The 26259-nt window shown below is 39.9% G+C and overlaps 1 protein-coding gene across 12 annotated transcripts in view; it reads right to left on the reverse strand.

Annotated features, from left to right (window-relative positions):
- RBM33 (RNA binding motif protein 33) overlaps positions 1 to 26259 on the reverse strand; it is a 137378-nt gene that overhangs the window by 80210 nt on the left and 30909 nt on the right. For all 12 annotated transcript variants that reach the window (XM_078343371.1, XM_078343370.1, XM_078343369.1 and 9 more), the window contains 3 exons: positions 22610 to 22686; positions 20394 to 20712; positions 5424 to 5595 (listed from right to left, as the gene is read on the reverse strand). In XM_078343371.1, coding sequence (XP_078199497.1) covers positions 5424 to 5595; positions 20394 to 20672 — 451 coding nt within the window. In that variant the 5' untranslated portion in view covers positions 20673 to 20712; positions 22610 to 22686. The remainder of the gene's footprint in view (positions 1 to 5423; positions 5596 to 20393; positions 20713 to 22609; positions 22687 to 26259) is intronic.

A 26259-nucleotide genomic window follows, 5' to 3' on the forward strand; every position in this document is an offset into this window, starting at 1 on the left:
TACCTTGGATCCCATCGTCACCTCCAAACTCCTCCAAATCTCTAAGCCACATTTCATTTTCCTGAAATTGTTTCTATGGTACCCCTCTTCCCTTCAAATCAAACTAGACCTCATTTGAAAGAAACTTTAATCTCCTCTTAACCAGCATAGACTTTTATTCTAATCTTGACTATCTGATTAGTTCACACACACATTTTATGCAGTGAATCAGCAATTATTTTTCTAGTGGTTCTGAGTGTCAAGGTTAATTTCACTATCCTCAGTAATAAAATGGTTTCAAATGACATCTTTAATCAGCAAGTAAAAATGCTTTCCTCCAATTGAGACAAGCTGTCACAAAAGGTCACCAAAATATGACAGGATGGAAATTACATTTGTAACTTCAACTGAAATGTTAATTTCCCTTTAAGTGTTTTCTGAACTATATCCAGATTCTAAAGAGATATATACCTCAATGTAACGAAGTTTTACACTGTACTGCCCTTTCTAAAATGTTAAGAAAAATATATTTGCATGCAAGTAATTTTATAATAGTTGAAATAAATGTAGAATACACAATTTGTTTGGCAAAACAAAAGTAATAAATGATAGTCTCAAATTGTTGTTTTAGCAGACAACTGAATGAAGAAAAGGTTGAAAGCCTTGCCAGTACAAACCCCAGACAGAGAGCCACTACTGGCACTGGCAAGTCTGAACTGTCTGTGACTACAGAGAAACCTGTTTCCCACAAAGCCTCTGAAATTAATGATATTAATTAAAGAGAATATTTTCTGGGCCAGGCGCAGTGGCTCACGCCTGTAATCCCAGCACTTTGGGAGGCCGAGGCAGGCAGATCATGAGACCATCCTGGCCAACATGGTGAAACCCCATCTCTACTAAAAATACAAAAAAATTAGCTGGGCGTGGTGGCACGCGCCTGTAGTCCCAGATACTCGGGAGGCTGAGGCAGAACTGCTTGAACCCAGGAGGCGGAGGCTGCAGTGAACCGAGGTCGCACCACTGCACTCCAGCCTGGCACCTGGTGACGGAGTGAGACTGTTTCAAAAGAAAAAAAAAGAGAATATTTTGTGGGTGTACAAGCAGGTTCTTTAGGCTACAGCAATAAAAAACAACATGTGACACATGCCAATGAAACTTAGAATAAAATAATCTTGAAGCCTACTCACAGATAATGAATGAAAAAGCCTAACTAAAATAAATGCAGTCTCTCATTTATGGCTTACACTGCTTCCAAAGGCAGTCCGAGGGCCACCTCCTAGGGCAACCGGAGAGACAGCTCTCAACTTGCAGGACTGGCAACTGGGGGACACTGGTCAGACTGTCTTTAGAAACAGCGACTGGCACTTTCACAGTGAACCATTCCCTTACACACGCCTGCTCTGTAGCCCTGCTCAACTGAGCACAGTGAAGGAGTGAAGCACTTACACCCTACGACATCCGCTGTATGTAACGAACTCATTTACTTCCTAAGCATGCAGTTCTGTACCATCCTTGGGAAAACTGAGAACACTGTCACTCAAATCTTTTTCTGTAAGGTTTAATTTCCACAATCCTGACTGAGAAAAAAAGCTAGTCAATTAAGATCTTAACCTAGATGAAAGCCTAGAATTCTACTTGTAATCCAATCTGCATTCAAAATACCAATCAACAACTGTGCATATAACTGTCCCTTCACTGCTGAGACTGTCATGTGTATGAATGGTTTTCATGGGGATCTGAATGTGAAAAAAAGACTAAAAGTGACCAAAACTCCCTCCCCTAGATTGGAAGATAACTCATTTCACATGTCAATTTCTGGATTCAGAAACTGGGGATACCAGAGCATTATCTGATTCTCCCCTTTAAAGTAGGAAGTGTTCTCGACACTAACAAATTATAGCACCAGAAAAACAACACAAAAATACATCTCATGTGAGACGCCAGGTACTCTGGGGGCAGTATATTTATAATCCCATCACAGAGAGTAGGCAAACGCTTCACACAATCAAATACATGAAATGATTTCTACACAGAACCTGGACTGTTCAGAGTTTTTGATTTTTATCTCTAGGAGCATACAAATAAACTGATGTGTAAAAATGGATTCAAATGTCTAGTTTACCAAATACTGTGGCATTATCTCTTTTTAAATAAATATTTCCTCAGATGTAAAATTCATCTTTTGTTTGGGGGAAGAGGTACTGAAGGTAACAAGAGAACCGTTTTAGAAAAACGATCTTTTGATGGACAGAAAAAAATCCTCCTTGGTATTAGGAAAAATCCTAACTTTACAGTTATTTGAAACTCATGTTTCTAAGCACTGTGCTTTCTTAAGAGCTCACAAATATTGAGCAGAAAAATGTACTTTTAAGTATGGTTTCACCTGCCCTATCATCTTGCCAAACAACCACATTCTACACAAATGCAGTTAAGTCCTTTTTGATAGTTTACAAGAATGGTCATTAGTCAAGCTGCTTATGTTTATCTGTCTCTAAGGACCTCATACTGCTCCCCCATAATTCAAAGAAGACGACTTGCCCACCACAAACCAACCCTTCCAGCTTCTTGTCCCAGGATTACATGAACATAAAGCTGCCAGATGCCTTAAAGAGCAAAACAGATTTGATACAAGTTTCTTAAATACACAAAATTATAAATGACCTTGGAAAAAGCAAAATGAAGGAGAAGTCCTGAGGAGGAGGAGATCGGGAATGAGACCGACCCCATGCACACATGCAAGCCGGCCATCATCTGAACGAGGATGTCATCAGTGGTTGGGTGGAGGGAAAATGAACAGGGATGAGATGACGCAGCTGGAAACCAGGGAGGTGGGAAAGGCAGAGAGGCACCACAAATCAGGGCAGCGTGGCAGAGAAGAGGGAAGACGAACCACGAAATCCACAGCAGCTCCACAGGGAGCAGACTACAGAGGGGAAAGGCCCCTATTTGTAATGCTGTCTAGCAAGTGGCTACCCTGGGGAGTTCTCAGTTACTATGCTTCTACACATCATGTTTTAAATTTATGGAATCAAAGCCACAGCCCAGCTAGCAAGACCCAGCAAAAGAAATAGTAGTGATGACTAATCCTCTCCTCCTCCAACCCTCCCCAGTTCAGGAAGCCTTCTGCCTTCCAGGTGGTAGCTCTGGAATGCCCTTAGAATTCCTCAGTATTCTGCCAAGTATGGAAAACTTTCTCTTGTTCATCTCATCCCAAGCCAAGACTGATACACCTCTGCTCAAGTAAAACTATTCTGTGATATTACCAATTCTTCCTGTTGTTTATTCCCTTCCTTCTGTTTTAAGACCTTCGTTCCATCTTCTTTCCACCCAAGGCCAATTCCAGACTCTATTTTTGAGAAATTAAAGACGCTTCTAAGAAATCTTCTTCAGATCAACTGGCAACTTCATACCATAACTTTAAAAAAGCTTAGGGAAATCTTGGGCCACAAGATGGAGTAGTAGTAAACTAGACCACAAAGAAAGGAGAACACAAAGATTCTAGAAGATTCTCTCCCAACAATCCTGCCTAGTAAATTAACGTAAGATTGGCTGCCTACGGCTAACTTGTGCATCTTTGGAGCTTAGTGTCCTCCCACAAAATTTGGATCTGCTACTTAAAGACACATGCTCTTGTTTGGGACAGAAAATGACTATGAATAATGGTTTTAAGAAGTAATAAAAGTAGTCATGAGAGTTAAGTCTCGATTCTTATCTAGACCAAGACCAGATAGCAGGTACAGCCCCTGTGTCCTCCCACCTGCCTGCCTTCCTCCTTAAAAGGACAATATCCCAGTGGTTCTGGAAGCACCAGTGCAGGAGCAGCACTGCTTGGGAACTCATTAGAAATAGGACACGGTGGCTCAAGCCTGTAATCCCAGCACTTTGGGAGGTCAAGACGGGAGGATCGCAACGTCAAGAGTTCGAGACCAGCCTGGCCAACATGGCAAAACCCCATCTCTACTAAAAATACAAAAATTAGCCAGGTGTGGTGGCACGTGCCTGTAGTCCCAGCTACTCAGGAGGCTGAGGCAGAAGAATTGCTTAAACCCAAGAGGTGGAGGTTGCAGTGAGCCGAGACCATGCCATTGCACTACAGCCTGGGCAATAGAGTGAGACTCCAACTCAAAAAAAAGAAAAGAAATACAACTTTCTTGGGCTCTACCCTAAACCAATTATCAGAGACGCTGGGAGTGGGTCCCCAAATTTGTGGGGTTTTTTTGTTGTTTTTTTTTTTGAGACGGAGGTTTGCTCTTGTTACCCAGGCTGGAGTGCAATGGCACGATCTCGGCTCACCACAACCTCCACCTCCTGGGTTCACGCAATTCTCCTGCCTCAGCCTCCTGAGTAGCTAGGATTACAGGCACGTGCCACTATGCCCAGCTAATTTTTTGTATTTTTAGTACAGACGGGCTTTCACCATGTTGACCAGGATGGTCTCGATATCTTGACCTCGTGATCCACCTGCCTAGGCCTCCCAAAGTGCTGGGATTACAGGCTTGAGCTACCGCGCCCGGCCAAATTTGTGTTTTAAGAAGTCCTCTGAGAGTCTGAGGCTCACTCACATTTGGAATCACTTCTTTAATTTTTGCAGTGGACACTAAAAAAAGCTGTATAATGAGGGGTAGGGGTGCTATTAAAAGTCCTCTGGAGTTTGAGACCAGCCTGACCACTGGTGAAACCCCATCTCTACTAAAAGTACAAAAATTAGCTAGGCATGGTGGTACACACCTGTAATCCCAGCTACTCAGGAGGCTGATCTAGGAGAATCGCTTGAACCTGGGAGGTGGCGGTTGCAGCAAGCCAAGATCGCACAATTGCACTAAAGCCTGGTTGACAGAGCAAGACTCCGTCTCAAAAAAAGAAAAGTCTCTGAATCAGCAGCAGTCTATAGCAGACCTTTCACACAGCAAGCTTTGCTCAGAGTGATTATTTCTATAAACGAGTCAACTTGTCTCATTACAGACAGAGGAACTGGAGAAAACACACACACACACACACACACACACACACACACACACACACAGTTTATGGAGACATCAGTACAAAATATAAACCAGTCTTGTGCAGAATTAGCCCTGACAACCTCAGGGTCTTGGAAGGGTCACATGGCCCCGCAGCCACCATCCCCGTGCCACCTTTTCAAGACCAGCCAGGAACCACATGGTATGCACAAGAGCAGCTCTAGGCCACAGACTCAAAAAAAAAAAATTTTGTTTAATTATCTTAAACATTTGATTCAAGCATTTTAAATCCAGAAACAGCAGTGACTTTAAAGAATGAGTTTGACGGTAATATAAGAGCACTCACTTCACAGTCCAACACTCTCTGGACACAGCCACAACTACCTGGTCAACCTGCTTTGCCTACTTGGATTAATTACAGCAATACTACAGAGGAAGCTGAAGTGACAGTGAAGGAGGATGGGAGACAGGGAAAAAAGTTACCCAAAGTTTCTGGAATGTTCCTTCTCTCTCTAGTCACATCTGAGAGCCTAATAATTGTTCCTTCTTTCCTTTCAGTTTTAAAACGTAATCGTCCAGATTCTTCATCATCTTCTTCTTCTTCATCTGATTCTTCCTTAATGTCCTTCTGAAGTTCCAGCGTTTCCATACCTCCCTACATCGCAGACACACAAGGCAAAAAGGGAAGGAGAGTAAGTTCATATTCTTTTGAATTAAATATTAAAGAATTCTACAATATTTGCTTATATTTAAGATGTAAGAAGTGCAAAATGTCCTGTTAAAAGGCCATGTGAAACCCTAACCTGAGGCCAGGAGAAAATAACCTTAAATACACAAAGTCCTACACATCACTGCTGCTTACACTTCTGAGAGAACAAACAAATTCCAAATATTCCTGGACTTACTGCTTTCAGTTTAATACAGTTTATAGCAAAGTTCAACGTATTAGTTCAACTAACACTAGAGCGTTCTATGAGTTTATTATAACTTACAGGCTCAGTATTTTATAACTCTTCTCCTTCACTGCCAGACAAGCAGTCCAGGTGTGCTGTTGTCCTATTGCTGCAGCCTCCCAAATCTTTCCTTCATTTCTCATTCCTTTTTATTACTTCAATCTCATTATCTAGAGTTAATTTATCACTATCTTTGACTGAGACTATTGAAAAGGAGAAACTGTTTTTCTTCAGTAACATCTTCACACTAAAATGAGCTTTTATCTGAATATTATTCTCTACAAATATTCCCCTAACCTCAGCCCAAATTAAAAGTAATTTCAGCCAGGCACAGTGGCTCACACCTGTAATCACAGCACTTTGCAAGAACAAGGCGGACGGATCACGAGGTCAGGAGTTTGAGACCAGCCTGCCCAACATGGTGAAATCCCGCCTCTACTAAAACTACAAAAAATTAGCCGGGCATGGTGGCACACACCTGTAATCCCAGCTACTCAGGAGGCGGAGGCAGGAGAATCACTTGAACCTGTTAGGCAGAGGCTGCAGGGAACCAAGACTGCGCCACTGCACTCCAGCCTGAGCAACAAGAGCAAAACTCCCTAGCAAAAAAAAAAAAAAATACATTTTTTTTAAGTAATTTCTTCGTGGACAATTCTTATTGCCAAGTGTCACTCATGTTCCCAGTGAAAGAATCACTTCTCACTTCAGATCAGTCTCTGTGACTCACTTTCAGATATAAAATCAGTACCTACAGAGAGCAAGGTTAATTTAAATACTTTTGATCAATGTAGAGAACATATTTGCTCCTTTATTCTCACGATTTATAATATGTAGATGTTATTTACTCTTAATAGAAATAACTGAACTTTAAAATGCAGAAAAAAATGAAAATAAACTAATGTCACAGTCATTTCATATTCTTGCCTTTCCCACTATTTTCTATGTAAAAAGACCAACTACAAATGCATATACTCTACTATAAATCCTACAAGTGGAAATATATCTTCAGGAGCACAAATGCCTGAAGAGCAGGAGATGACCTGTAGACCTGATGACTGCAGTACTCCCGCTCAGCATGCCGCTGTCCAGCACACCGCAGAGTTTGAAAGTACCAACATCTCAGGGTTTTTGCTGGTTTGGTATCATCGTTTCTGGACTACCGACTGCTTGAAACCAGAATGGATGGCTGTAAGATACACGATGCACCACACTTTCCAACCGAACCAAAGCCAGCTTCCTTAGGACATCTCTTCTCTACTCCCATGACACTCCTGAGCGGCACTTCTCCAATTCAATGCCCAGTCACCACTGGGAATCATCTTGAAAAGCAGATTCGGACTCAACAGATCCGGGGTGAGGCCTGGGATTCTGCATTTCTAAGAAGCTCCCAGGTGACGCCAACATTTCAGGTCCCCAGACCACCCTGAGTAGAGTAGCAAGGCCAAAAGGGAGGAAGAGAAAGCACTACCAACAAAGCAAAGATTCTACAAAGTCATTTTCAATGTGACTATTAACTGCGAGCACAGGTCAAAGACTTTTCAAACAAGTTTAATGTAAAACAAGACAACGTGAAATCAATATAGTTTCTTCTGCATCCAAATCTCCATCTAAGAAATCTAAAGAGGATAAAGATGGGTTGAAAATTGTTTCTTCCTAGATATTTACCCTAGAGAAATGATACCTTATGTTCAAATAAAGACCTATAGGAAGCTGTTTATTCTATTCAGGATCACCAAAACTGGAAACACTTAAATGTCCTTCCATGAGTGAATGAATAAACTGCTGTACATCCAACCACAGACTGCTACTTCGCAATAAAATGGAATGACCTATTGCTATAAGAGGGATAAAACCATAAAGGCATCATTATACTGAGGGGACGAAGTCAATCTCAAAAGGTTACACACTGCAATGACTCCATTTATATGATATTCTCCAAGGAACAAAATTATACTGGTAACCAGTGGTTAGGAAAGAAGGTAAGGTATGGACACAAAAGGATAGCACAAAGAATATTTTTGAGTGATGAAACCATCCTAGAATGTAAATTTCTGGTCCAAACCTTAGGGCCCAGTTAATCCTTGAACTACAGCAAGGATTAGGGAAACTCTAAACTAACACAGACATGGCAGATACCATGCTCAACTGCAGACCATTTGACAACATGCACTAATCTAAGACTTACTTCTTCAGTCACCGAAGAAATACTACCTCTTACTCTAAATATGGGGCTTAAAAAAATGCATTTCCCTTGACCACATGGTTTAGAAAATTAACCTGTCTGCCAAAATGTTGACTCTGTGTGTCACACACACACACACACACACACGCACACACACATATCCCCCCCGCCCTCGAGACAGAGTCTTGCTCTGTTGCCCAGGTTGGAGTACCGTGGTGTGATATTAGCTCACTGACACCTCAGCCTCCCAGGTTCAAGCAATTCTCCTGCCTCAGCCTCCCGAGTAGTTGGGATTATAGGCGCCCGCCACCACACCCAGCTAATTTTTCTATTTTTAGTAGCAATGAGGTTTCACCATGTTGGCCAGGAGGGTCTACAACACCTGACCTCATGAACCACCCACCTCAGCCTCCCACACTGGTGGGAATACAGGCATGAGCCACCGCACCTGGCCCTCTGTATAATTTTTAACAAATATTACCTGGCATGTCATTAACAAGCTACATTCCACCATAGGGTAGTGTAGGGCTGTAACAAAAATCAAACTATCCTAAGATTATGTTGTGTAAACATTTAAATGTGCGTGTCTTTCATTTCACTATAGACACTGCCAAAAATAGTCAAAGGTTTGATTTTTAGTTACTGATTTAATGTGAAAACCTGAATAGAGAGTACATATGAAAATCAACATCAAAGTGCTTAAAAAACAGAGAGGTTTAGGCTTTATTTCACAAATGTAGAAAGAACTAGAAAAGCAAAGAGGGAACGATACTCAGACTTGTATATATTTTGCAGTTTGCCAGCTAATTCTGAAATGAAGCTATGATCTCAGTGTTCTGGAAAAAAAAAAAAAAAAATCAATATTCTATCCCAAAATCTAAACAGAAACAATGGTTAGTTCTCTGAAATATATATATAAAAATAGAAAATACTGCTTATAAAAAGTTCACAAAGTTTTTAATGCTTATAGAATAACTGATATATTATCAAATAAAAATAAGTCATTCTACCAACAGTGAAAATTTATGGGTTGAAAAGACTGAGCAAATTGTGTAAAAATTAGAAGAAAAAGAATTACAGAGCAATGTTCTTCATTAATACAGAAACAAAATCCTTTTTAAAAGTAAAAGTACATGGAATCTCAACAAAAATAAAAAGGATAATACATCACAACCAAGTGGGGTTTATCCAGAAACATGAGGTTGATTTAAAATTCAAAAATCAGTCAAATCTGACCTGAAGAATTTCAAATATATGGAGATGCTCCTCCTCCAGGAGGTGGGGCTTAAGTTCCTCTCCTCCCCTCTCCCCACGATGCCATCCCCTTAAGGTAGCCTAGACTAAGTGGCTTGTTTCTAAAGAACTGAATAAGGAAAAAGAAAGCAACATTACAAAGAAGAAAACTGGCAGACACTGCCTGACCCAAATGACCAGGGTGGGTGTTGCCAGGGGCATTGTAGATGTCACGGGCACAAGGGTTCTGCAGTATTCTTTCCAAAATCCACAACCACAGGCTAATCATAAATAAAGTGTCAAACAAACCGAGCTTGGGAAACATTCTACAGGATACACAGCCAGTACTTCCTAAGGCTGTCAAGGTCATGAAATACAGGGGCACTAAGAAACTGTCACACGACAAAGGGAAACGTAGACAACAATGTGTTACTCTGGCTTGGGTCCTAGACCAGTGAGAGGTCATGAAGAGCAAAAACTAGTTCAACAGAAATAAAATCTGGAAAATGGTTCATCATTTTTAAAGTTAATTTAATTCACAATAAGGAATAAAAGCCATATAATCATCTCAATAGATGCAGAAAAAGCATCAACAAAATTCAATACCCATTTCTGATTTTTAGGAAAATCCAGCAAACTCAAAATAGAAAAGAACTTCTTCAATCTGATATAAAAATGAACAGTTGGCATACTTAATGATTAAATCAACATTTTCCCCTAACATCAGGAACAGGCAAGAATGTGCTGAATGTTTCTAGTCACGGAGTACTGAAGGTCAGTAACACAAAAGAAAGAAAGAAAAGGAGAAGACTGAAAAGGAAGAACTTTAAAACCGTCATTTTTTAACAGGCAACATCATTATTAAAATGTTATTTTTTCCCAATTTGATTTAAAAATACTATCCATTCTCTATCAAAATGCTAACCAGACTTTCACTAGTTATTCACAAGTCCATTCCACAATTTATACAGAAATTCAAAGGACTGTGAATAGCCAAAATAATTTTTTTAAGGAAGAGTAAAATTAGTGGATTTACACGATGTGATTTTATGTTACAGTAATCGAGACTGTACAGTGGTGGTATAAGGATATGAAACAACACAACAGAAAAGAGAATCTGGAAGGAGACTAAAACCTAAACTGATGGTCAGGACAAGCACTGTGGCACTCAAAAGGGAAAGAAAAGGTCGTTACAGCAAGAAAAATGTATGGAAAAAACTGAATCTATACCACACAGACAGACAGACAGACACACACACACACACACACGTTCAGATAGATCATAATCTTAACTAAAATTAGCTAATAGTGTAAAGTGCCCAGAAGAAAACAAGATAACTTCGGAGTAAACAAAAATTTCTTAGGTCACAAAATTCTTTTGTCTTCATCAAAAGTAAAATACTCTGCTTATGAAAAGATGAGGCTGGGCACAGTAGCTCATATCTATAATCCCAGCATTTTGGGAGGCCAAGGTGGGCAGATCACTTGAGGTCAGGAGTTCGAGAGAAGCCTGGCCAACATGGTGAAACCCCATCTCTACCAAAAATATAAAAAATTAGCCAGGTATGGTGGTGCGTGCCTATAATACCAGCTAGTGGGAGGCTGAAGCAGAATCACTTGAACCCCGAAAGCAGAGGTTGCAGTGAGCCGAGATCATGCCACTGCAGTCCAGCCTAGTTGACAGAGACAGACTCCATCTCAAAACAATAAGAAAAAAAAAGAAAAAGTGAAAACACAAGCCACAAGCTCAGAGAAATATTCATAATACGAATACATAATACATAATCATCTGCCAATTGACTTGATCCCCAGAATATATAGACAACTATCTATCTCTATCTAGAATATATGCAGTATGTATGGATACATATTCTCCATAGATTAGATATATTTTCTGTGTAGAAAATGTATGTATAGACAGCATATCTTCTCTATGAGGAATATATAGACAGAAATAAAGACAATCCACTTTTTTGTGTGAGAGACAAACTAGAAGCAAAGAAGATATATATGAAAGTCCAGTCACACATGGAATGGTGCTCAACATCATCAAGGTCACAGAAACGCAAACTAAAACCACAACGACACACCCACTAGAAGGATTAAATCGAGAGATTGGCAACACCAAATGATGAGGAACAATGGGGACTCCCCTGCATTACTGTCGGGAGTGCCAAATGGCACAGCCACTGTGGAAAACCAATGGCATTTTGTTATAAAAGTAAACATACCTGTAGCCTGTCTCAGCAATGCCACTACTTGTTAGTAACCAAGAGGAGCAAAAACATACATCGAGAAAAAGACAGATAATATGATTTCTTAGTAGCTTTATTCAAAGTAATTTAAAAAATTGGAAACAACCCAAACATCTATCATCGGGAGAACGAACAAATGGGACACATCCATATAATGGATTATTTAATACACACGACTACTTAGATGAATGTCAGAAACATGCTGAATAACAGAAGCGAGACACAGGACCACACCTACTATATGACTACATTTAGGTGACGTTCCAGAATAGGAAATGCCAATCTAGGTATGGAAATCACAACAGTTCTACTCTGAGGAGTCAGGACTGAGCAGATAAAAACATTCTGGGTAATGGAACTGTTCCTTGTCAACCAAGGTTTGGTAACTTGCATGTATACATGCATCCAAACGGACTGCATGCTTTACATCTATGCCACATTATCACCGGTGTACAAGTATTTTAAATGGTGCAAAGACGTTTTTTTTAAAGCTGCTCTCATTTCTTCCTCTATACATGCTAAAACTATCTGAAAATGGCAAGTCTTTTTAAACAACTATGTTAGAAGACAATGGCATAACTAGCCCTAATGTGGCTTTGTAACTGTAAAGGATTGATAGTCTTAATCATTAGACCTAACTTGTTTCAAATGTAGTAGTTTCTCTATATGAACCAAGCAAGAACATTAAATAAATCACCTAAAATAGGCTTTTCAATTAAAATCAATTAACTGCTTTTATGTTCTGTAATTAAGATTCTAATATAGACCTTAACATAGCTCCTACAATGAGGTCACACGCTTTCTGCCAGTCTTAAGCAATGCAGAGCCAGGCACGCTGCGACCCTGCTGGAACACAACGGGAAGCTCGTCAACAACACAGGTATCTAAGAAAAGGAGCTCAGAACTCGGAAGACACCGAAACAGGGGTATACGTGGCACATTAAAAACGGCACTCTTCCCTGAGGACTATACAGTTTATTTAGACTTCTAAAAAAGATGGATCACAAGCCCTCCAAAACCAAATCCTACAAAAGCTGAAATACTAGCAACTTCTACTTCTCAGCACTTAAAACAGTATTATGCACACAAGTTCTCAATAATTATCTCATTGACTAATATTCTAAAACGCTACGAGAAAAAAGGGAAAAAAAAAAACCCCAAATATTTACTGCTAGTGGAAAAGACCAGCACATCTCCAGCCTCCAGCCTCCAGGAAGGACAACTGAAAGTCCTAAGATAAAGAGCACTACAAAAAACCTGCCGTCACAAGAGCAAGCAACATAAACAAAGCAAACTAAAAACTCCAACGATTTTAAAACACTTTTAAAAATATTTTTCAACACTAAATTTACAATTAAATTATGAGATGCACAGTTTAAAAGTAAAAAATACATCTAGCAGATGACATTTTAAAAAGATAAAATATTTAATATGGATGAGCTCTTACTTTCTGCTCTAAAGGTTCATACTGAAAACAACTCTTAGGAAGTTTCATGTGTCAACAGCAAAAAAAAAACACACAAGAGTGAAACAAATGCAGCTTCTGGTTCTTTGCCTTCCAAATTCAAGGGTCAATATTTTAACCACCTTATGTTTCCCTGTCTCTTCATATTTTAAAAGAAAAAATATTTCTTACTTGTAGTTATTTTGCTTATAGTAAAAAAAAGGTTTTAAATCAGAAAATACTGGAATACAAAGACTAAATAAATAAATCATTCCACTATTTAACAGTAATCATTATTACCATGTCCACCTGTAACTACACAGACTTATTTTTTTGAGAATTACACACACACATTTAGATGTGCAGTAAGAGGGGAGCTGAAAGGGGCGAATTCCATCATCTTGCTCTTCACACTGAACACATCACGAGCACCTTCCCGTGCCAAACAGAGCTAAGACAACACTTGGTCTACCACATCCACTCTAAGGTTAGACCACGATTTATTTAGTCTTCTATAAAAATGTACATTGGTTCCATTTATTTCCAATGCTGCAAACAAATATTTGATACATTTATCTTTGAACACAGATTAATTCTTTTCGATAAATTTGCTAAAGTGAAATTGTTGAGTCCAAGGACAAGAGCTTTAAAGATTTCAATATCGTCAAAAACTGTAGAGAGTAAGATTTTACTCGCAAGCTAAGAAGTCAGCCGGCCACCATTTCATGGAAGCTGTGAGAAGGCTAATTCTCTTCATCGGAGAGAATGAGGCTAGGAGGATGTTACCTGCATCACTAGCAGTAGCATTCTGCACCAGCTCCAGGAGGCCCCACTCCCTCTGGGCTGTGTAAAGAGAGCCAGGTGACCTGCACACACAGGAGGCTGTGTTACAGGAGGGGCCTCTCCACACAAGAAATCCTGACTGTGTCATCATGGGCAGTAAGCAAGCCTGCCCTTGGCTCCAGAGGAAGACACTCCGTCTGCAGCTGTCTGCTACAGCAGAATCCTGGAACAGATACTCCGGAACAAAGAATAGACAGTGATTTGTGCGCTTTGTCCACAAAACCTGCTGCTAAGTGAAGGAACCCAGAAAACTCTCTCCTGACAAGGTTTCCAAAATGCTCCCTCAAGTGAATCAGACTACACCAGATCAGTAATTCTGAGGTCTGTCAATATTAAAAGTAGGTTAAAATCCTCCATTTTCTTTTAATTTTTACTGACTATATTTTCACACACTTACTGTTCATTTGCTTATTCAAGTCCTGAATTACTGTCTCACATTACTTGTCCTCCTTTTTCTCCCTCCTCCCCCACACAAAAGACACTGAAAATCAAAGAAAAAAAATCACCTTTCTTTCTTTTGGACACAGGGTCTCACTCTGTCACCCAGGCTGGAGGGCAGTGGTACAATCTCAGCTCACCACAACCTCAGCCTCCTGAGTTGCGGGGACCATAGGCATGCACCACCACGCGCCTAGCTACTTTTTTCTATTTTTGGTAGATGGGGTGTCACCATGTTGCCCAAGCTGGTCTCCTGAGCTCAAGTGACCCATCTACTTCAGCCTCCCAAGGTGCTGGGACTACAGGCGCGAGACACCCAGATCACCATTCCAGATCACCGTTTTTTAGAGTAGCCCTCTTTTGTTTTAATGAGTACAGTCCAGGAACTGAAGTTAAAACACCTAGAACTAGAAGACACTTCCAGAAGGCACCCAAGCAATGATAATACTTGTTAACATTCTTAAACTGCCTTACAATAATAAGAGTTTACATTACCATCATTTGAGAACAGAAATTTACAAAACCTTTCCCTATTTTAAGATATGCTACAAATTATCAGAGTATCATGGAGGAATAAAGAAAATATTGTTATCTAAAAACTAAAATAAATTACGGGAAAAAACAGACAATGAAATTAATTTTCCAACTTCAAAATACCACAAATAAAAAGGGCATGAAACTAACAGGCATCAAATTCCTTGGTTTTTCTCTCAACTACTTACCACCTGGAATGATCTCCACACAGTCTTCCGTCTACTTCCATTCCCCTTTATTAGCTACTTAGATTTTTCTCAGACGTCTTCTGCCTAAATTACCCTTTCTCAGGTTTAACCTAGACTGGTGCTAGCTTTGTACTAGGGAGAGTGCTACAGAATACGAGGGTGAACAGGACATACCTAACCGCTGTTCTCTGCGTGCTTTTAATATCTTCTTTAGCTTTGTCTTAGTTTTTTGGGCGTTCTTCTACAATTGGAGAATCTGGGTAAAGAGTTATTAGTACTATTGTCCTTTCTCTAAGTTTCAAATTACTTCAAATAGCAAGCGAGAAAGAGAGAGAAGAAAGCACACACAGTCAAATTTAGCTTGTTGGAGGGGGAGAAAGGCTATGTGCAGGAAGTGCTTCTGTTCTGTAATGTGGATAACACACACATTCATAGACTCTGTCACAGTATTATTTATGAGGGGGAAAAGGGTAAATAAAATGTTTTCTGGGCTGTCTATACCGTTGAAAAAACACCTAAAGTAAATGCCCTAAGTCAGTAAATATCTGTTTCTGTGGCCTCTTGACAAAAGATAAAAACAGTATTAAGAAAAATTCTTAAGAAGTTCTCAGGCTGAAGAATGATTTGTGGCTTGCACGTTTGGCCCACGGGAGCTGGTTCTAGGGAAGAGAACAGCAACTGCTTAACTCTATGCCTCACCCCGCCTATCTCAGTACAAATGTCATCTCTCTCTCAAGACCTACTTCAGAGTTTAGGTCCACCTCTTCCATAAGCCTCCTCCACCCCAACATCTCCCTAGGGGTCTCCTGGGAGTGAGCTCCCAGCACTCTCTGAGCCTCTCTTGGGAGGTTTTACTTTTTCTGTTTTTGCATCACAGGTATTTACACATCTTTTAACTCCACTATATTAGACTCCAATTTCCTTGAAAGTAGGAACCAAGCTTCATCATCCTTACTTCTTAAACACTAAAAAAAGTACCTAATTACAGAAGCCTTGAGGTATTTGTTGAATAATGGTCCAAATTAACTGTTTCTCATTAAAAAGAATTACAGTACTGCTTTCAAAGCATGAATATATACGTCACATTTCTGAAGGATTTCAACCCACATTCCCACAAAACATTTACAACACTGACACTTAAAAGGCACATAGTATCCGGAAATCCTAGGATACCACAACTCACTTCCCAGGGAGTCTAAAAGTTCAGGTTTTTCACTATACTCACAGTTCAAAGATATGTATCGACTTTCGCTAATGTTAAAAAGATGCTCATTTTAAGTCTGGCAGAGGGGGAAGCAGCAAAGTTTTTGACTCTTTTTAAAAGATGAACAAATACCTCTTGGGTTTCAGGAGCAACCTGGGCATCAGTAATCTCATCTAATTCATCTTCAGCCACAAAGTCTTCCTGCTCTCGCAGCCCTTGCTGCCCACCATAAGCCTGTAAGTATTCTTTATCCTAACAGCCATTAGAGAAACAAGTTTTTCTCATACAGCTTTGGGGTGGTTTTTAAGCACCTTCCGTCTTATGATTCATGCTGACTAACTGTAGAAAATGCTACTATGCTGATTAGCTGACTGAGCACAAAGCACGAGGCCCAGAAACAGAAGGGTACCTCGTCTGTGTGTTCATGCAAACAAAGCACGCCATGCTGGCCTGGCCAACAGGGCAAGTGTTGTGGGCTCTGCGTCAAACTCCAAATGCCCTGTCACACAGCTCTGCAAATCAACAGCAAGGAGGAACCACCTTCAGAAGAAATGGTGTGTGTGCCCTCACTAGGAGCTCAGCAGCAGGAAGGGGCTGAAATCATGCCCAACTCTCACTACTTTGGTGACAATGTAAGACAACAAAAGTGTCAGCAATTAAACACAGGAGCTTTTAAAAACCACATTTAGTGTGTTTCTCCATTAGCCCCCTTTCTCGAATGAGAGGAAGATTCCAGGTCTTGTAAGAAACTAAAGAGGCATACTAGCAAGCAAGCACCCCATCTACGTAGGTGGAAGAAAGCAGGCAAGCTGGCTGCAGACGACCACAACTGTAGGGAAGAATGAAGGGTTGCTGGTATTGCTAACAAGTGACAATATCTGATCCTACTCAGTGGAGGCAGACTTCCCAGGGTCCTAGCCTGCTTGCTAAAAATGAACAGTAAAATGGCTCCAAGGCAGATAATCCCAAACAGTGAACAACCTAAAGAAATGTAACAAGCTACTTGTATGGCACATGACAGGCTCATCTAGAACCCCCAAAGAAAGCAGATGTATTAAGGTAACAAACCACCTTAGTTCCCACAAGTGTCTCAAGACAATCTGAACACAATACATGTTATTTTCCGGAAAAAACTGTTAGCATCCCATCAAAATAACTATCATTACCCATGAATCACTGGCAGTAGGACATTCAGATTTCAAATAAAGCCAAATAAATGATGCTAATCAAAATCTTTAGCCAGTGTACAATGGAGTCCTCTCCTGGATTCTCACTGGAAAACAAAAATCTGCTATCCTTGACAAAAATGTCAACCTGAAATTGTTTTTATAGAACAATAAAATCTCAATCTACGTTAATTTTAAAGGCCTTAAATAAACTGATTGCACTTAAAGGTAGAAGTCACTCAACAATTTTCTAATATTTTGTTGACTAAACCAATATGCACTCCTTACTAATACAAGAGTCCACATTTTAAAATGAATTACAGCTCACTCTTAAGAACAGCATCAGCAAAAGTCACAGGAAGGAACAGCAGAGCTGTGCATCCAGCTTTGTTGATCTTTGGACCTCCCCTTCTTTACAGGGAACAGCAAACCTTCCCACTGTACCTTCTGCAGTTTCCTGACTCTATTCCCAGTTATGCACCAGAACCCCTCCATGAGGCTTTACGGGTAAGTTCCAACAGATACGCATTTCAGAGTTCAAGTCTGGCTTTCGAGTGGGGGGGTTCATCAACCCAAGGGAGTACAAGCCATTTAATAAATTAAAATGCCACTGGGATATACAGAGGCACAATCTACTCGTGTTCATTAGTCTAATGGTGAATAAATCATCTGGGCTTCAGTGGTAGCCTCAGAAGGCAGAGAGGAGCTCCCACCGCCAAGCAAGGTAAGAGTACTTCACACTTTAATTCTGTGTATCTCCTCCTGTCCAAGGAAGTGGCCATTTCAGACCATTCGGATGTTACCATTGGAATCATCACAAAACAAGAAAGAATGACCATGCCTAGAATACTACATGTACTGATGAACTGATAGTGCTCACAGAAAGACATTTAACTACGATTGCTTATCTTTAAACTTTACAACTCTGTGTGAAAACATCAGGACACTTTCAGAATTTCTAAGTAATTTTTTTTTTTTACTTTAAGACTTTAATTCTGAAAAAAAATTCATGTTCGTGAAAGAATACTATTATTATTAAATTGCAGTATTTTCTTCTGAATCTTAGACCACAAGATGTTGGATCATTAAGTTGGATTGTTACAACGGGGGCCTATGTGTAACCTCAAGTTTGACAGAATACAAGAGGGAAATTCCTCACTTAGAAATTCTCTTTATAACAAACTCTGCAAGAACACCAAAGTGAAAGAGACGTCCTATGTGGCTGTACACACACGCTCTCATCTGTGCCACCTGGGACTGAGTTCACAGGCAGGGCCAATGCTCCTGTGGCCGTTTAGCAGTATTTGTGTCCGCAGTGCACAGACATCAGTAAAGACTTGTTGGACTGCTGCATTTACAGGAGGTAGGATCCCAGGATGATTAGCCAAGCATCTTATTTTACTGATGACTAACAGAAATAATAAAGTACTCTAACTAGATAATAAGTAGGCACAATTCAAAAAAATCTTGGTTTAATTTTCAAAAGGCATTTTAAATTACAGTGTCTCATTTTAAGAGCATACAAAAACACCAGTAAACCAGAAGGCACCTGCCTACACTTAGTGAAGGATTATCAAAACAAATTATTACAGGGTTATGGAAATAACACATCCCCATGATGCCTTTGGCATGATTCTATTTATCAAAACTATAAATATTTCTCATTACTGTATCTACTAAAGAACAAGCACCAACTAAAAATATTTTAAGATTATTGGGGGCTGGGCACAATGGCCCATACCTGTAATCCCAGCACTTTGGGAGGCCGAGGCAGGCAGATCACCTGAAGTCAGGAGTTCAAGACCAGCCTGGCCAACATGGTAAAACTCCATCTCTACTAAAAATACAAAAATTAGCTGGGCGTGGCGGTGAGCACTTGTAATCCCAGCTACTCGGGAGGCTGAGGCAGGAGAACTGTTTGAACCCAGGAGGTAGATGTTGCAATGAGTGGAGATTGCGCCACTGCACTCCAGCCTAAGTGACAGAGTGACACTCTATCTCAAAAAAAAAAAAAAGAAAAAGAACTCCCGAGACACCTAAACACAATCATGACTACAATTAAATAATCTAAGCTTCCATATAAACAATCTTTTTCAAAATTACTCATACATTTGACCAAAATTCAGCAACTTCTAAACTTTTTTCTGAAACAAAAGCTTACTCTGAATGAAGACATAAATACAGAAAAGCAGAGCTACTCCCACTGCAAATGGGCTCTTTAAGGTCCCAATTTTGCATACTTCTGTCCCCATGTCAACAGCCCCGTTCACTCGGCCCCCATGGTGTTCTCTACAGCTACTGAGAGCACATCCTTCCCTCATAAATTTCATTACATGCTTATTGTAAAAACAAACCTCTTTTGATTATGAGTCATTAAGAGATGAGAATCTTACACTAGTACATTTTTTTCTTTTTGGTTCAACTTTAAAAAAAAAAAAAAAAACTACCAAAATCATCTTTCTGAAATAAAAAATCAGCACAATCTTGCTTTCTGATTATAGATAACAAATTGTATGTGACATTTCCTAAACTAACCTCCAATCTCTTTATTCTCGTTTAGACAGTTCTCAGTTACTAGAAGGATGAATGAACAGAACATCAATCACTCCGCAATATTAGCACCTTAAAGATGTCTTTAGCAGGTCAATAATCTTTTCACCTTAGAAGGACTTTATCAGATCTTGTCTAAAGCCTGGATAAAAGCTCTGCATTAAGTACTTTTAACAATTGACAGTGTATCCCCACCACACAAAGCTGTTTTCTTCCTTAGGGTACAATCCTCAAGGTCACGATTCTTTGCAGCCTTCCAGAATGACAAAGGAGCATTACCTCTGGCCAAAGAAGCTGTCAACACAAACTTTGTCATAGCTCAGATAAAGAAACTGGCAGACAGTGATAATAAGGTCTAATTTCCCTTCCCTCCCAAGGGAGGTAAACAGATTTCAAATCAGTCTAGAAGCCTATGCATGGGAAGCCAGGTTATCTTTGGCCATACAAAGGAGAAAAGACTCACTGTAAATTCATCTAAAGGTTCATTGATTTCGATGTCTAACACTTCATCAGTGTAAAGTTGCTCCTCCTCTGGCTCTTCCACGTATTCTATTTGGTCTTCTGTCAACTCAGCTTCGTGGCCTTCATACTGTCCTTCTTCTGTGTACTCTTGAGTATACAATTCTGATCCATCAGATTTGTGATAAACCAGTTCATCCTCTCCTTGTTCTTGTTCATACTCAGATTCCTGTTCTCCAGATTGGTCGTTAGTGTTGTCAGACAGTTCAAATGATGTAACCATGCCAGATGTAGCATTCAGACTAATTGTAACACCCTGAGAACTAGAGAGGACGAAAATACAAAAAAAGACACCCAATGAAGAGAGGAGCTCAAAACTAAATCATTATATAAATAGCTTTATATTTATATTTTATAAATAAAGATTTAAAGCATGACTGATAAAAAGTGATTCCAGTGACTGACCAATGCACATCACCTCCAACAGTGCTCAAAATGCTACACAAAGCCAGTGCCCTAAACCCTTAAAGCCTCCAGCAGATTTAACGGTGCTCTATGGAGGTGGCCACAGACTGGTAATGCATACAGTGCCTCTACTTATCATCAGCTGCAGGTCATTTGACCAAAAGCATTAAATCAACCACAGATGAAACACATGTAACTGGCAAAAGTCCAAGACTGAAATCAAATAGACTGTATTTCATTCTAATTTACAGAATGAAACAGAAACTGCTAAGATTTCAAAGTAAAATCAGGAGTATTATTCTATAAGCAGAAAATTGCAGTTGAAATTTTAAGAACAATTTTTCTTTCTTGCATCTATGATAGAAACTATAAACTCCTGTTTAGAAAATCAAAATATTAAAAATTTGTATGAAAATACACTTTGGTGTTCAAATAAATAAAATGTGTATCAGTCACAAATATCTTTAAAAATTGTTCATAATTTCCAAGTAAAATAACAAAGTTTTGAAAGTGCAAAAAAACATGTTCCACCTATTAAATCACAACAGTTAAATACCAAACAATAAGGTGCAAGATAACATTTCCCATACAAGATCGTGCAGATAAATCTATGTTCACACATAGTACCCAATCCTAACAAAAAATTAATATACCTCTTAGACCTCAAGACACTGTGGCTGAGAAACTTCAATGATGTATTCCTAAAAGGCAACCTAACTAACTCAAAGGTCAAAACAGATGACGTCAAATAATGGAACTGGGAAATTTATCTGACTGGTAGAATAATTTAAAACTCTATTTTTACCTGTAAAAATTACTTTATGTTAGAAAATCTATTACAAATCCATGGCTCAATAATAAATGGCACATATTTGTTAATTACATTTATAACCAAGCAGCTTGTCTACATTTTCCCGATGTTTCCTCATAATATTAAAAAATTATTCCACCTACCAGAGTGTCTCTCTCCTCTTATAATATAGTTTACCGTATGTCAACAACAGAGAGATATTCCTATCAGTCATCTAGAGTCTAAAGTACCATCTCCCAAAGTGTCCAAAATGGTAATTCAGTGAATGGTTATAAATTAACTGTCTATAATGAAAACAAAGGCAGCAACAACCAACTGCAACCGTGTCAAAGGCCACTGCCCTTGAGCCAAATAAAGTTAATTCTTTGAAAGAGCAGTATATATCCATATATATGGGCATACTAAATGCCCATAACCTGCACTGAACAGAACACGCAGAGGTCATTAAATGAAAGACCTACTGATTCTTTTTTTTTTTGAGATGGAGTTTCACTCTGTCGCCCAGGCTGGGTGCAGTGGCATGATCTGGGTTCACTGCAAGCTCTCCCTCTCAGGTTCAAGAAATTCAACTGCCTCATAGCCTCAGGAGTAGCTGGGACTACAGGCGTGTGCCACCACGGTTGGCTAATTTTTGCATTTTTAGTAGTGACAGTTTCACCATATTGGCCAGGCTGGTCTGGAACTCCTGACCTCAAGTGATCCGCCCCACCTCGGCCTCCCAAAGTGCTGGGACTATAGGCATGAGCCACCACACCTGGCAAAGACCTACTGATTTTAAACAGCTGCTCTGTTTACAGAACATCCACATGGCTTCCACTAATATTCCATTTAGAATGTAATCATGTGTTAAAGATATAAGGCATTATTCAATTACATTCCATTAGAATTATAAATAACAGTTCCTATAATTTAAAGAACATTTATAATGAGGTAATACTGAGTACCTGAAATTTTCTTCATCTTCATTATCACTCTGCAAAAGATCATCATTTAGCTCTTCATCTGACAAATCCGACTGATTCTAATTAAAATAAGAAATACAATTAATGTATGTCACTTCCATAAAAAGACTTGTTACAAAGTACAAAATTACACTGACTGAATTGTTTCTAGCCTTATATTAAAACGTCTGCCACCCAGAAGGCTTTCTGGTCACCAGTGGACAATCAAGAGATCCCACACAAGGCATGAGGATCCCTCCTCAGCTCATCTTCAGATGCCCAGGATAGTTAAATGTGAAAACACCAAGTAATAATCACATTTACTCTCACACAAAAGAGAAAAGGTAAGAGGTCCTCTGGGGGAGGCTTACAAACAAATAGTATTTCCTTATAATACCCAAAAAAGAGAAAAGGTAAGAGGTCCTCCGGGGGAGGCTTACAAACAAATAATATTTCCTTATAATACTCAAAAAAGAAAGATATCCTTAAGATACTACTAAATTTAACAAGTGAAAACCTAAAGATTTTTTAAACAACATAAAAAGTGTAATTTCAGAAACAAGTAGATTTTAAACAACTGAATCACTAAATTGAAGAGACTATAATAAAACTGATTTTCCAACACAGATCACACATGAAAATAAATGTCAGCAACTCAGTTCCCCACTCCTGTTCTTGATGGCACTCCTACCTATAAGCAGAGACAGCCCAGCTCTTTTGCCAAGAGTTCCAGGTTTTGTTAGGTTAAATATATTCCAGCATCTTAGATTAGGTTGGGGGGGGGGTGTTATTCATACTTTCACACTACTTATTCACACTTTCCTCCCTTTTTAAAATTACTAATATGTATAAATGATATATATAAATTACCACTCCCTTCAGAAAAGACAAAGTCACACACACACTGTCATACATGCATATTGATTCTTAAAAAAGAAACGAAAAAAATCAGCCTGGTTTTCTACTCCAAGATGAACAAACAAGCAGTCTTCTCCCGGTACTGACACCTTATAAAACTTATCCACATACTTTATTACAGTATTTCTGACAGTCGAAAACAATCTTACTAATACTTCTTAGTCGCACGGGACTCAACCTAATCACTGACACCACAATAAGATAAAAATAAAATCACACAGGCAACATAGTTTACTTGCATAAAGTAGAATGGCTACGTGTGATAACAAAACAGACTGCTTAACCAACAGAAAATGAATTTCTGGCCGAGCGAGGTAGCTCATGCCTGTAATCCCAGCATTGGGAGACCAAGGCAGGTGGAACACTTGAGGTCAGGAGTTCAAGACCAGCCTGGCCAACATGGTGAAACCCCAACTCTACTAAAAATACAAAAAATTAGCTGGTTGTGGTAAAGGCTGCCTGTAATCCCAACTACTCTGGAGGCTGAGGCAGGAGAATCGCTTAAACCCGGGAAGTGGAGGTTGCAGTGAGCCAATGCATGTCAAAAACAAGAAAACGAAGTTTCTGTTAGGTGACCATATAGCCAGTTCTGAGACTGAAACGAGATGCCATTACGAAGGTGAGAGCTATGAGCCAGGCCTACCACAGACAAACCTCAGTTTGGCTGCCCGACTCAGTAAATAAAACCTGAGGAAATCTTTAAAAATTAGTAATTCAATGGGAGACAAATTTCATTTGAGAGGCTGCTTCTCTGAGCTTTTCAGTTAAACTCTTAGTATCTGTCAAAAATCAACAGCCAAGAATGCCCCAAGCAAACAGAAAGAGAATGCATGCTGTGGTGGGCCCTCCTGGGAGCTGAATCTCCCTCTGAGGATTCAACCTTCCTCTCTGGCTTTCAAACCTACTAACAGACACAGGAGGCCATGAGCACAAGATCTGCTTAACTGAAAAAGCTGGAAGGGAGAGCTAGGCTACATCCTCCGGGCCAAAGCCGGTTTCAACACATCCTAAAGAACTGGAGGGAACCGTTTTCTCAGGCTCCAGAGGGTTCTGCTCAGGATGGTCTGCAGGAAAGCAGGGCCACAGATCCCAAGAGACGAAGGCAAAATAGCCACAGATGCTAGTGAAATCCTTTCTCCCACTCTTTCCAAACAGGTCATTTCTCCCATGGGGAGAGAAACATGTAGGGAAGAAAAATGGTTCCCTCCACTACTCCTAAGAACATAGAACCTTGGTGGAATAGCCGGAGTTTAAAAATGGGAAGAAAATGGTTCCCAAAACATTCTCCAACACAGGCATCTACGAAACGGAGCCATGCCAATGCATCAGGAGAATATCTGTTCAGCACTAGCTGATGAAGTAAAATACAAAGGCTAAAGGAAGAACTGCCAGCTGGCAGCCAACCTCCACCTCACTCCCACCCGATTTCTAAAAGCTCTAGCCCGGTCATATCGGCCTGCTTTATCCCAAATTTGAAACCTGAATTGTGTATTTAAAACTGAGCCCTAACAACCTCCCTTCTTGACACGAATGAACTTGTCCCTGACAGTGTGACCCATGTGCCGTCCTCGGTGCTACGCGCCCCGCTCGGGCCATCTGTGCCTCAGGGGTCCCTCCAGACAAAGGCTCATCACTGTGGGAGAAAGACGGCGGTCAGGCAGCCAGTGTACCCATCACTGTGAACTCCACTCACAGACCCTGCAGTAATTACCTCACTAGTAAATACGTGAAAAACATTCCATCATTCCACTCTCACTCGAAATCAAATAAATAAAAATTAAACCAACCAAAAAATAGTTTTCATCTATCACACTGACAAAGATTCTTTGTAAAATGTGGTATCAAACACCGTCACGGCAAGGTGAGGGCAATGCTTATTCACTGCTGCTAGGAACACAAGCAGATCAAACACTTCTGAAAAGCAGCTGGCAATACAAGACAAGAATCATGAAATATTTCCACCCTTAGGCCAGAATTCCTCTTTATAGAAACTTTCTAAGAAAACAATCCCAAAAGCATGGTAAGATTTGTTCATTAAAATATCATCATGATGTCTGAGATTCAGAAGATAGGGAGTAACTGGGTAAAGGGAAAGCAAAACAGCCTTGGACTGAAATGGCTGAGGCTGGGCGACTGGCAGAGTAAACTAGAGCACTCTCTCTTCTTTTACATATGCTTGAGATCTTCCGCAAAAAGGGTTTAAAAAAAAAATCATAAGCAATGAGTTGGAAACAACCTCGATGCACACAGGAGTGACTAGGTATACCGTAGAACATACAAACACTGATATATTATGTAGCCATTATAAAATATTTTAAATAACCCTAATGACAAGGGGGAAATGCCAATGACACAATGTTAAATTAAAAAGAGGTAACATTTTCTATCTATATTTCCTTTTTGTTTTTTTTTTTTTTTTTGACACCGAGTCTCACTCTGTCACCCAGGCTGGAGTGCAGTGGTGTGATCTTGGCTCACCGCAACCTCTACCTCCCAGGTTCAAGCGATTCTCCTGCCTCACCCTCCCAAGTAGTTGGGATTACAGGTACACGCCACCCTTCCTGGCTAATTTTTGAATTTTTAGTAGACAGGGGTTTCACCACGTTGGCCAGGCTGCTCAAACTCCTGACCTCAAGTGATCTGCCCACCTCGGCCTCCCAAAGTGCTGGGATTACAGGCATGAGCCACCATGCCCAGCCAATATTTCGATCATATTTAAAAACATATGGGAAAGG

The sequence above is a fragment of the Callithrix jacchus genome, chromosome 11 (assembly GCF_049354715.1).
Source record: "Callithrix jacchus isolate 240 chromosome 11, calJac240_pri, whole genome shotgun sequence".
NCBI classification, from domain to species: domain Eukaryota; kingdom Metazoa; phylum Chordata; class Mammalia; order Primates; family Cebidae; genus Callithrix; species Callithrix jacchus.